Source organism: Vigna radiata, chromosome 3 (genome assembly GCF_000741045.1).
Source record: "Vigna radiata var. radiata cultivar VC1973A chromosome 3, Vradiata_ver6, whole genome shotgun sequence".
NCBI lineage: Eukaryota > Viridiplantae > Streptophyta > Magnoliopsida > Fabales > Fabaceae > Vigna > Vigna radiata.
The window spans coordinates 2,966,320-2,979,998 of record NC_028353.1 but is presented as its reverse complement, the minus strand read 5'-3'; the positions used below and the strand labels follow the sequence as shown (position 1 = coordinate 2,979,998).

At 31.9% G+C, this 13,679-nt stretch overlaps 1 protein-coding gene across 3 annotated transcripts; it reads right to left on the bottom strand.

Annotated features, from left to right (window-relative positions):
- Positions 1-8,315: 8,315 nt before the first annotated feature.
- LOC106757929 (probable galactinol--sucrose galactosyltransferase 2) lies at positions 8,316-13,647 on the bottom strand. 3 transcript variants are annotated; one of them, XM_022779133.1, is made up of 15 exons: positions 13,450-13,647; positions 12,762-12,897; positions 12,371-12,578; positions 11,865-12,106; positions 11,456-11,546; positions 11,305-11,353; positions 11,126-11,217; positions 10,912-11,049; positions 10,633-10,755; positions 9,983-10,535; positions 9,795-9,862; positions 9,560-9,694; positions 9,256-9,473; positions 9,072-9,160; positions 8,316-8,992 (listed from the first exon to the last, which is right to left on the bottom strand). In XM_022779133.1, the coding sequence occupies exons 2-15, from the start codon at positions 12,886-12,888 to the stop codon at positions 8,630-8,632; spliced, it is 2,496 nt and encodes an 831-aa protein (XP_022634854.1). In that variant the 5' UTR covers positions 12,889-12,897; positions 13,450-13,647; the 3' UTR covers positions 8,316-8,629. The 3 variants fall into 3 exon arrangements, with proteins under 3 accessions (XP_022634854.1, XP_022634855.1, XP_022634856.1); XM_022779134.1 differs by having other exon boundaries at positions 10,912-11,019; XM_022779135.1 differs by lacking the exon at positions 12,762-12,897.
- Between the last annotated feature and the right edge of the window lie 32 nt (positions 13,648-13,679).

The following is a 13,679-nucleotide window of genomic DNA, read 5'->3' as shown; positions in this document are numbered from 1 at the left end:
GTATTAGACGATGCCAAGAAGGAAGAGTTGAATTTATAAAGTGGACAACAAAATTATGTTTTTGTATATATTGGAACTTGTTTTATATGAAAAAAAATGTTGAGATTTTGTAAAAAGGAAGTCCCAATAAGAAATTTAGTGTGAAGAGAAGTTTGAGACAAGAAAATCATTTAGCTCTTCTTTTATTCATAATAATAGGAATTGAGTGAATTGATGACGGAAATAATAAAGTGTGGACTTTAAGTAAGTAGAAGTAAAAAAGTTAAAAACATATTATAAATCTTAAGCTTTTATATTAGAGATGATGTTTATTCTTTATGTGAATTTGACTTGTGTTATGTCTATTTAATGAATTTTTTTGAAAAATTTATTATAAATAAATATGTATTTAGAATTCAAAACATGAGAATAAAAATGAGAATATGAACATCTTACAAAATCCTCATCTTGCCATGTTGATAAAGATAATGTAACAATTTATAAAGAGCATTATGAGAAGCTTCAAATTATACGAAGACTGACCATTAAACATTAAAAAACAACTTTGGCGCATATGGTTTGGAGGTTATCAATATAATATGTCCATCTTCGTAATTATTAAGACACCTCTTGAAACTTGTAAACTCCACCTTGATCTTGATATGCTCGACAAAGCCTACAATGCTTAATGAAATTAAACTTTTGCGAAACTCAAGAACATATCTCACATCAATTTAGTTATGACATCTATTGTTCTTATTTTTTTTACATAATTTAGACCATCTTCTTTGAAAACTTCTCTTTGTTTCTTTTATTCTTCGAAGATAGTTTCTTTATATGAATTGGTAATTTGTTTTTTTCAATCCTTAAGATTGTAAAGTCATTTTCACTTCCTCCATGGATAGTGAACTTCTACCCAAAATTTGTGTTTAGAAATTTGTCATAAACTTTTGACAAACAACTTCGATGAAAAACAACATGATTACCGTCATCTATTGTAACACAAATATTTTTAAAGTAAGAACATTTTGATTAGAATTATTAATATGTTTGTAATAACCTTCTTGCATTTGTGTGGTGTATAATTATTTCTTCAAATGAGAGTATTATGCAAAGACTTTGTCTTTTACAAGAAAGTTATTAATTAGCGACAAACAAAATTTATTGGTAATAAACAAAAATTGTAAGTAATAGAAAAAATGTCACTAATTCTAGTTTATTCGATGATAAAAAATTTGTTGGTAAAAATATTTATTGATAAATTTAATTAATAGATCAAAAAATGTTTTAGAAATTATCAAATGCCAAAAATCCATCAGTATATATTATATAGATTAAGTGGAGTGGATGTTATGACTAGATGTCATCTCATCCTCTTCCATTGCACCACTACTAATCTTATCTATGTACTTATGCAAATCATTCACGAAAGTTCTCTTTAAATGTAATTCTAGGTTTATTCCTAGCACTTAAAGCCTAAGATCATCAAACTTCAATATGATTCCTTAGTGATTGTGATACGATCCTATAAAAAAAAAAGTGCAATCTCTTCTGAATTTGAATCCTCAAGAGGTACAAATAAAAGTAAATTAGAGAAGAATGCAAAATTAAGATAGAGATGAGGACACTACAATCTAACATATTGATGAGCCAATAAAGATTTGTCACAAATATTTCCATATTTGATAAGAACCAAAGTAGGAGGATGCCATAATCTAGTTGAGTGATGAGTAAATTAAGATTTCCCACAAAGAAGTCAGTCTTTGATAAAAATCAGAGTTCTATCACAAGAATCAAGAGAATCCTCCCTTACTGAATTCAAAATTCATATATTGACTAACTAAGGTGCCTACATGTGTATTTGGTGCTCCTATATATAAGCACAAATGTTTAAGCTACTTAAAAAACCTAAAAGAAAACCCAAAAACATCGGGCCCAAAAATAACTTAAAAATTTAAAAACAAAAACAATTTGTTTGAACATTAAAAGAAAACTACAAATACTTTTAAGTGCCTAAACTATTCTATAATTGTGCTCCAAGTTATAATTTTCATGTCTTTTGAATTCCAATATTCATGGAGCATTGTGTTTGGTCCTTGATACTGTCATATGTTCTTTGAATTGCAATGACTTTTCCTCAAGCTCTTCTTCTATAGGATCAAAGGATAGTCCCATGTCAGATTGCTTAAATGAATCATTTGCATTAAGATCAAGACTTCATAACCAACTAGAGCCTTACATCTCCTAGCATCTAAAAGCAGAATGAGAATTAGTTGGACTACAAGTTGGAACGACTTCTTACTCAATCCTAAGTTAGTGAAATCAAACGAGTGATCAATTCATCCAACAACAAGCATAAACTAATTCACATGTAGATTAAATGAAAACATAGATAAATATCCAATAAGTAAAAGTATAGAGAGTTATAATTGATTACATCCAACTTCGACACAAGAGAATTCTACTACTCTTAGAATATTGCAATGTAATAATACCAACATCATCTAGACATAAGACTTACAATGAAAACATCTCTCTCGAGCCTCTAACATTGTATGCCTACACTACTACTACATATTTAGCTCTCCACTCAATACCTAAAATGAGAACATGAAGTTTGTATCTATAAATTGTCAAGGGTGGTGTTCAACTCTAGCTTTGACACTTAGCCACAGAGGTTTCATTCTAGATCTTTCCAAACTGTGTTTCTTAAGACTTAAACCACATATTTTGGACTCAAGCTATACAAGTTACATTTGGGGTGTTTTGAGGTTTCCTCTTCATAAGAACTTCCTTATCCGCTTTCTGGCGCTTAACACCATTTCTTCCAATTAGCTACATCAATCACAATTTATCCTGTTTCTACCACTTAGCTACAATAATTATAATTTGTCCAAAATTACATGATTCTAATCCAATTTCTTTGTTTTTTTACTTTAACTCTATTATGATCCTTAAATTTGAAAAACATGTTAAGTAAAGGTGAATTAAAAAAAATTAAAAAAATCAAAACAAAATAAATGCTAAGTTATTTTAAAATTTACTTATTTTAGACATTTATCGAAAGTTCAACTTATTATCACAATTACTTATAGTAGTTGATTTAGAAAATGTAATTAAACTTTATAATTGTCATTATGAATAGTTTTTAATTTTTTTTCAGTTTTTTCTGCATTTATAATAGTATTGTTACCTATATATAACAAGTAAAATTTAAATACAAAATAATTTTATTGACTTACTTTATCCAAAAAGACTAAATCCATCAAATTATATATATATATATATATATATATATATATATATATATATATATATAAACAATTCTACAGCTTAAGAATTTATTATGCAAGAAAGACTAAAATTTATACATAAACTTAAAGAAGTCTATTGTATTCTAATGTATAGAAAACGATGTTACTATTATTATTATTGTCACTTTCATAATTACAGTTGTTAGAAAAAAAAGATCGATAAAAAAAAAAAAAACTCATTCAAAAATACATTTTAAATCTTGTGAAAAATTCTTTGCATGGAACATATTTCATCAAAAGATATTTTTAGAAAAGTGGTTTAAGATGACAATATATGCATTTCGAAAAGTTTGTTTTGAAAATTTTATTCTAAAAAATTTGATCCATAATGCATTTTGAAAATTTTATTTTAGAAATTCTGTTCTGGAAACCTTAGTTCGAAAATTTGATTTTGAAAATTTTAAAAACTTGTTCTAAATATTTTCTAAAATATATAATCTAGAAATCACTTTTAGAATGGGTAAAATAGTCATTTTGAAATTTGGAGGTTCACAAATAAATTGTGAGGTTGCAGGAAATAAAAGCCGATATCTATTGATATATTGGGCCTCGTGTTCGTGGAGGAACTATATAAAATTTTGAAAGAAATTAACATTATAAATATTTATGATATAATTTAATTATTTAAAATTAATACTAACGGAATTTTTACATGTAAAAGTCATCCATAATTATATTTTTTTAAAGATAGTTAAACTTATTATTTTATTAAAATATGTCAATATTATTATTTTATTAAGATATTATATTGATTCCAAATTTCATTGTCTCCTCACGTATTTCCGTCTCAAATTTCAAGAATAGTAAATTTCCTAATGTTCTCATTGTCAAACGAACTTCTCTGCATTTTTTCATAAAAAGCATGAGAAGTAATTTTTATTATGAATGAGTCTGCAATACTCAAAGAAAAATTATTTTGCTATATCTAAAATGCAAAAGACATAATGAAGATGAGAAGGAAAATGTTTTCAAGTCCATTCATGCCACTTGTCTTGTTACCACCGATTTTTTTTATTAAAAAACAACAAAACCATATATTGAAATTAGTCTACCTTTTTGTGGTTATTTTCATAAATTTAAATAATATAATTTTCAGGAAATAGAATTGGTTAAATTTTTTTTTTTTATAAATGATAACAATTAGTAATCCTGAAATATTTTGAGATTATACGAATTGAAAAAGTTGTCCAAAGCAATTAAATAAATGGTTTTAGTCTTATCTAGTTGTAATTTAAACAAAAAAAGCTTATAAACTCCCTTGGTCCTAATATTTGTGTGAAAATCTCAATTTGATCCTCAAGTTTTGAACTGTCGCAATTGGGTCATAATTTTTGTAAAAATACACACATTTTACCTCAACCGTTAACCGATATCAGATGGCGTTAATTGATGTTGAGATGTATTTTTTATTTTAGACTTAATCCCTCCCTTGATCCTTATGTTTGTGTGAAAATCTCAGTTCGGTCCTCAAGTTTTTTCTCAAGTCCTTATGAAATGCAAACATTTTACAACATTTTACCCCAACCGTTAAGTGTATTGAGACGACGTTAACTTTGAACTGAGCTGTAATTTTTTTTTTATGTTTTAAAATCATTAAATCCATGTGGCTATGTTTTTTTTTCCTTCCAATCACTATCACATTTCATTCATTCCTCCACCCTCAAACCCCCCGACTGACACCTTTTTTCCCTCTCAAACTAAAAAATGTCGCTGTTGCCGACAGTTCAAAACTTGAGGACCGAACTGAGATTTTCACACAAACATAAGAATCAAGGGAGAGGTTAAGCCTAAAATGAAAAATACATCTCAAAATCAATTAACGTCGTTTGAGACAACTTAACGGTTAGGGTAAAATATGTGCATTTTTACAAAAATTATGACTTAATTGAGACAGTTCAAAACTTGAAGATCGAACTGAGATTTTCACACAAATATTAGGACCAAAGGACGGTTTAAGCCTACCGTAATTAAAAAAGTTGTAATAGAAATTACATATTTGGAATGTGAGATGTTCAATAATATCTTCCTCTATGCCTTATTTAGTTCTTTTCAAGCAAATTAATTTTGCACAAGATATTCCCATAATGTAGTTTCGAAACCATAATAGGTTGGTTTACTTTAAAAATAAAAAAAAAAATGCAAAGGAATATATTTTTCAGAGTAAAAGGAGTTAGTTTTTATTTACCACTCAATATTTTGCAATCCTATCCAAAACAAAGAAAAGGAGGAAAATAATTGTAGCTTTAGATAAATATAACTTCCACAAGTTAATTTATATAATTTTTTATTTATACCAAATATTGTATGTATTGTGGAGAAATTCTTTAAACTGAATTAATTTTGAAAATTTATATAGTTTTAGATTAAATAAGAGTTTGAGCAATATTACTCTCTTTCAGATTGGACCATGGAGATAATCACATTAATATGGTTCCACAAATTCCGTATTTAGACTATTCTCTTCTATGTTATATAAATGCAGGATTTTGAATAATACCCGAGTTGAAACTTATATATATTTGATGATAATTGTTGTGGCTATGTATATGATTTATAATCGGATAATGATATTTTTTACAATATTTTTTTATAATATTTTAATATTATTTATATATTATGATTGATCTAAAATTATTTTATAATCAATAATAATAATCATAAACTCACATGAATTAATTATAAAATGATTCGTAGACAGTGTTAAAATATTGTTAAATAAGTCAAAATATCGTTATTCTTTATAATTTCTCATCACTGGTGAACATACCTTTTATTGTTATATTGGCACTTTCACATAGGATGGGGGGAAGTGTTATTATTTTGATTGGGCGTTTGATCATCAAGTTACAGTTACATACGTCAATAGCATACCCTACCATGGATTGTTATTGTTGCCATTTCATGACTCACTCTCATTCATGTCACTGTATATAACACTCATTTTTTTCAATCTTCTTTCACGGGGCGTGTAATGTGAATACAGAGCCATTTCACTTTCATTTTTGGTCAATAAATTAGCAAAGTATAACATCATGTTCTTCTTTTTACTCGTTAACTTTTGGATAACTGCTCTACCAATTCTGATGTTAAAATAGTAAAAAAAAAATGTGATAATTTCTCTTGGACGGAATCATCACTGCAGAATCTTTCCAAGAAGAAAATAAAATTTATTCTAGAATTATTAGTAACTCTAAAATCCAATCCAATGTTTTTTCTATTATTTATAAATTCGAATCATTGCAGCATCAATTATGTATACCTTTTAGTAATAAGTAATGTGAAGGCAAATATTTAAATTTTCTATCTCCAAACTGTAACAAAATATCTCTGGTTGATACATAGTCACACTCAAAAGTTAAAAGTGTCCTTATTCTTTCCACCACAAATTGTATAAACTATCTTAAAAAAGTGTAGGTAACACATTGATAACATCAGTAGGTATATCTTTTAGATATATTTGCTTTTTGTATGATTGGAGTATTAATTAATAGTAGTGATGTAAATGTCAGAAATTATAGAAACATTTATACCAAATACTTCTAAAATCTTAGTGTACGGATTCTTCTTCAACTAACAATAGTAAAAGTCGATTGTGTGGGAACATTTTATTAAACAAAAGCTTTATTTTGAGAAAAAAAAACTAAATGTAATTATTGTGATGATTTGATTAAATATTTGATTAGAACAAGTAAGATGTAGAATCATTCAATAAGATGCAAAAAAGATCCTAATAGAAAAGCATTCAAAAGACAAAAGCTTTAATCATCAATTACATAAGTTAGTGTTAGTCCTTCACCAACTATTTCTAAATTTGACCAAAATGCATATCGAATGAAGTTGGTGAAGATGTTTGTGAAGTCCGAGCTTCCTTTTCGATTTGTGAAAAATAAGGACTTCTATGACTTTGTATGGTCCTTGTAACCACGATTTGAAGTCTCACCCCACACTAAACCAGTAGATAATAATGATAAATTGTGTGATATGTTTGCCAACTGAAAAGCAAGATGCATGTGAAAAGAATAGGGTCAAGATTTATCTATTTGATAAGTGAATTGATCAAGACAGCTACATCCCCGAATAAGACTAGATTGATAGCATAAGTCGTAAAGTTATGTAACTATTGCATCAAACTACACAATAGTTCACTGAAGTGTACTATAATGAACTAAACAATAGTTCCCTGAAGTGACTACACTATAAGTAAACTAAAAATTACTTTAGTTCAGTTACTTTGAACTATTTTTTAGTTCAGTTACTTTGAACTATTTTTTAGTTCAGTTTTCTTGAACTGTTTTATAGTTTATTATAAATTTTTATAGTACAATGTAGTATAATGCACTTTGTCCATCCTACCCTTATACTTATTGTTGATAAAAGTGATTTTCCAATTAATATTTTTATGATTATTTATTTATTAATGTAGGCTAAAACTATTTTTAAATCATTTTGCTTGAGAATCCCATTAATTAAATATAAAGAGATACTTTTTTAAACAACATCAACTATTTTATCAATGTCTATATAAATTATTTTTCATAGACATCACAAATGTTGTGTAGATATATTTTTGTAATTAAAATATTATATCCAAATAAAAAAAAATTCAAAACTTAATAAATTTGAATCGTGTTTATTTCAATAAAATATTTAAATTTCTTGAAAAATAAAAATAAATCGTGTCAAAATAAAAATTTTAAAAATGAAAAATAAAATATTTAAACGCCTTGAAATGTAAAATCAAATTATCTAAAAAGTTGAAATGGAAGTATTTGCTACACAACCTTCCATTCCATCTTAGCATTTTTCTGGGCAAGGTAAGAACTAGTTGAAGTTAATGGTACGTTCACAAAGTTTGATTAGATTTATCTTTTCAATTAGCGTCCTTCTTCACTGTTGCGTATTGTTTTAGCGCATTGAATTCTAGATTACTGCTTATATTATTATTGTGTACGGCAAACTCAAATCATTGAGATATCATATAATCCAAATTTACCTTTTAAATCTGTTACTGACATCCTTAACTGACATAAAACTCGAACAGATGTGAACTTTTTATTCAGAGGAAAAAAACATGGGACATCCTTGATTGACATCATTATGTGTTCCTCTCTCCCACTGATGAAATGCTACTCTCAACTACATGCATTAAATTACAACAAAAGCACTTCCCTACTACAACATAGCTACTCGACAACTCAGTTCTTATGATCAACTTATTTTTTGGTATTTCACCACCCCCATGTCCCCAACAATTCCCTCAATGAGTCAATGCTAACTACAGCAGCACCCTTTTCCTGACACGGCATTTCATCAAACACCAGGTCTTCAAAAAAGACTCAAACTTTGATCTCTATTGCCCATCTATACATCTCCTCTTGAGGAACTGGGATGGAGAAGGTTGCCAACCCACTCTCTGACTCATAGTTGAAGTCTGTTTCAGAGCCATCTACTACACATTTCACTGGGCGTTGAGAGGAGTAAACTCCAAACCTGCCTCTTCCCCTGACTCTAAGAGAAACAGTTGCTGCTGCTGCTCGGTTAGGACTCTGAGAACAGGTTAATTCTGATAACACCTCACCATCAAACAGTTCTGGTTTGTTGTTAGAGGCTCTGTGAATTTCAACCAGCTCCACAGCTCCTCCAGTGTTGAACATATCAAGTAGCCCTATCGCTGCAAATGAAATACCTGGTGCTATTTCCTGTTCAATAAAACAATAGTAGTAAAGTTAAGCATACATCAAAGTTAAGCATACATCAAAGCTAATAGTAGATCCTCACATGGATTGGACAGAAATGAAAAAGTTCAAACTCAAGAACTTTCAGTGTCACCGGAACTGAAACCCCCTTTGGTAGCCGAATCACCTCACCTGAAATTTCGAGATAGTTATTTCATCTTGTATTACACATCCTTTGTAAATATTAAAACTGATGGTAAGGGAATGACAGAGTAAATTAATAGTACCTGATCTATAAGCATAAACAATTGTCTCTCCAAGCCATTCAGGACCTGCTACTTGGGTGATAAGGTCAACATCAGAGGCACAGACAGAGCCAGTTAGTGTACCGGGAGATGTATCATGGATGCGAGTTTTCTTCTCTATCTTGCACCACCCAGCACCTTGGCAGTTAAATACACCAACAACTCCAGAACATTTGTTCATGTTCCAGATTTTGAGCAAGCTGAAAATTGTAGTTTATTAAATGAGTCATTAATACATGTCTATGGAACATAGCTTTATAAAGAATGAAGATTTAGATAAACAAACCTAGTCCCATCTCTGGCTGGATCAACAAACAGAGAATCACGAGTTGGCCTCCCTGGTAATTGTGCTCGGAGAACCGAACCATCAGGAAGAACCAGTTTCTTAAGAAGATCAAAATTGTGGTAGCCTGGCTTGTCACTGGAAAAACATGATAAATAAATAAAAGAATCGCATAACAATGGTGCCAATTTCATGTAATGAAAATATGTGCAAGTGCAATGAATGAACATCACTATACCTCACATAAATTGGACATCCACCAATTGCACGAGCCGCAGCATGATATTCTGCTGCAGGGTGTAAACTCTGAAATCACAGATCTTTTTGTTAACAAGAATATTTATAGCTCATGAAACATTCCCAAGGAAGAAAAAAAAGAAGATACGGTAAAATATCAATTAAGATGAGTTGCACATTTCTACTCACATGAAACATGTCCCAATCTGGTTGCATGAATTCTCCAAGGAAAAGTGAGTTGTATGCAACAGAAGAAATATGGATGGTGTGGGAAGCAGGATCACGAGGGTAGAAATCATCAGAGGCTCTCACAACAGCAGTCTGCTTGGAACTGTAAAGGCCATCAGTGTTGTGACACATGCAAGCAATGCATCCATTCTCAGTGAAGTTACGAGCAATGGAAGCCTCAAGAGCGTGATGATAGCTTCGTGTAAGAGAGACTCTTCCACCATGTCCAGCACCAAGGGTCTCAATAATGTTCTGCACATCAACCTTCACTCCATCCACTCCACAAGAAGCCAAGTAAGCATGGAGCTCATTGTAGAAATTGAAAACCTTCTTTGGGTGCACTAGGCCTAGGCCATGTACGGCCAAGCTGTCCATGACAATGTCTGGTTGGTTTCCAAGCACACCTGGTGACTGCACTGGATATGCCAAGGCAGTGTCATAATGCTCCATGCCAGTTGCTGCTGGTTTCACTCCACCCCAATAACCAGCTAATGCATGCCATACATAAACATTTCTGTTCATGAACAGAGGAACCAATCAAGAAGTCAGAAACTTGATTAGCCAAGCTACTTGAACAATATTGAAAAGGATTAAAAGATCCATGATCATACTTCACGTTGTGATGCTGCTTTACTCCTTCTACTAAATGCTTCAGACCTGATGTTTGCTCACTGTTGTGTGTTTTCTTCTGAAATTTAGTATTCTCTCTAATACCAGTCAGCCTAGTAGCAAACCTGCAATCATCATGGTTTATAGTGATTTAATCAGATAAATTACAAAAATAACAATTGGTATTCTCTTGAACATTAGGACTTCATAATTGAGATAGGTATTGAATTAAGGAAAATGTCACTAATTAGTAATTAATTACAAAAACAGAGAAATCTTACTGTGCCCCTTCTTGTACAACACAGTCAACATCCTTTTGTTTACTTTCAATCTGTTGCCAGCCATCATCTATGATTAGGAACCGTGGTGGTGTAGCTCCCGCAGATAGACTGTGATCATATTGAACAAATTTCGGTGTTCTATAAACATTATCTTCAAAATTCATCTTTTCTTCAGTTAATGAGAAACATGTACTCAATTTCTCTCACTAATTACCTTTCCAGGCCTTCCTCTACACCCTCAGCTGTGACATCAGTATAGAAAGCATCCCATGTGCACCAACCAAACCAGTCAAGAAAAGAGGGTAACTGCATAAAACCAACAATAAAAGGTTAAAAGGATCCGTTATGTATTAGCTTGGCATAATAGCTAGAGCCATGAGAAAAGGGTCTTACCTTTTTCTTCTCACGGTGAAGAAAAGTTTGCATGTGTTTTTCCACAGCCCTAGAAAGAACAAGAGAAGGAATCAGTAAAATATAATCGTCAGCATACACTTAATTTTTTTTAAATCAATTTAGATGGAAAACACAAACGGGGGTGCCTTACTTCACTGCTTGATTGATGACTTCAAAGGGGTTGGTCCCAGCATGCATGTAAACTAGGTGAAGGCCTTGATCAGTCTCAACCGCGTTATCCCCTGCAAAACCATACCACATACCAAAAAGAAAAGGGTCGTTTCGGTTCTTTGGGACGCCATGCTATATATATATTTTCTCCAAAGGACCAAAGCTATAAACTCCATTTGTTTGATTCAATTGATTGACTCATCGAGAGAAGTTTATCCAGCTCAATTCAATCCACAAATGACAGCTCCACCCCTTAAAAGTATGGCTGAAGGGAAGGGAAGGAACTGAATTAACAGCAGCTATGGCACTAAACTATGTTATGACACGACGGAAGACTTCCATGTAGCCTTTCACCGCCAAACCATTTTGCATGGCTAAGAGTTACTCACCACTCTCGAGGCAAATCTCTATCTCGTTCTTGTCGTTGCCTTGAAGAACAGCTCGGAATGGACCTTCGAGAAGAGGAAGAAAGACAGTGTAGATGGTTGGAGAATTCTCTCCATCCACTTCACTCTCTTTGCTCTCAATCAGCATGAACTGTGTCTCCAGTGGAACATCCCTCCCACAAGTTCCCATTCTCTGAGTCATCCACCATAACTTGAACCGGAAGCAACACATGAACCGGAGCTCCCTATTCCAAGATTATATCAGAAATGAGAAATTAGAAATCACCAATTCATGTAATGTCAAAGCCTACACTCATGGTTACAGATCCAAACACACATCCAGTTTAACTTGCTACTGTCAAATTTTCTACGCTTATATATACTTGAGCAAATTATATTCACCATCATGTTGTAAATTATAACAATTTCGTTATTTTCTCTGCTGAAAATAGAACATGTTGGATGTGATATAGACTGCATGTGAGTGAGGAAAAGCAAGAAGAACTTACTCCAAGACACCCATTGGAAACACATGGAGACTTTTGCTGTGGGAAGCAGTAGCACCAACAAAAGCACCAGTCACTAGGCCACCTCCAGATCCTGGAGTGAGCACAATGTTGTCCGGTACTCCGGTTAATATGGTCTTGCCATGAACAACCAATTTCTTATCGTTGACGGAGATCTTAGGAGTGACAGTCATTTTCGAACACTTCACAACTGTATGACCAAACCAAAACAACACAGATTATTATATTATCAAAATTAAAATTCACTGCATCTCAACAAAATTTACAAATATTCGATTATTAAGACTCCAAAAGCTACAAAATACCACATAAGCTGATTTTTTATGTACATTATCATCAGTCTAAAATTGTTAAGGAGTTTCGTAATATAGACCTAGGGGCTTATGACGATGGTGATGGATGCTAAAGGTTAAGCACATGTTAGATAGACAGCGACGTGGTTCACGGAATGGAGGAATCCACGTAGGGAACTGCGTTGGTGTTGTCTTTAGCACCGTCATCTTTTTAACCTATACCCCAAAAGTTGGAAGAAAATTAACAATCAAACTCTAAAATGAACCTACAAAAATATGATCCTTCCTTTTTTATCTTTGTCGTTTAGTGCAAACGTGCTTTGTTGCTATACTTCTCCCTAACTCTGGTCTCACTATTGGTTAATGAAAATGACAACATATTAAAAAACAAGGCGAAGTTAGAGCATAGCAAAAGCTAAAACCAAACTTCATCTGAAATAGAATTTTATAATTAATCGGTGCAGTTTCTTTTTCTTCCTTTTAGGAAGGCTGAGTTTGCAACAAAAGAAAATAGCATCAGAAATCATCTGGGAGTACTGACTAACAGTGTAGTTTCCTTAAGACACGAGGGTAGTTTTGTCAACGAAAAAAAAAAGACAACTTTAACAGAATCTAGAGAGATCTAGCGTGACCCCGACGTTGTACTTGGTCTCCTCCGAAATAGTAAAAGAAAATCTTAATTTCCAACGCGCAATCCAAAGCAAGATTTCATAAATCTCCTCCAAGTAAAATTACATTTACTGCTACGCAACGAAAAACTGAACTCACCAAAGTTACCGTCACGAGAAGGTGATAATGAAGGAAGTTAACTTAAGAATTTGGAGAAGAGAAAAAGTGTTATCCTATTCCTGGAGGAGAAGGTCCTCCAATGGAAGAAGATGGGGGAGCGGAGAAACACACTCAGCACAGGGCTGAAGATTGATCACTAGCTTCTCAAATTTTGGTGCGAGATATTGAATGAATGCGAAGTAAGGTGGCTTTTATAGCGTGGCGGAGTC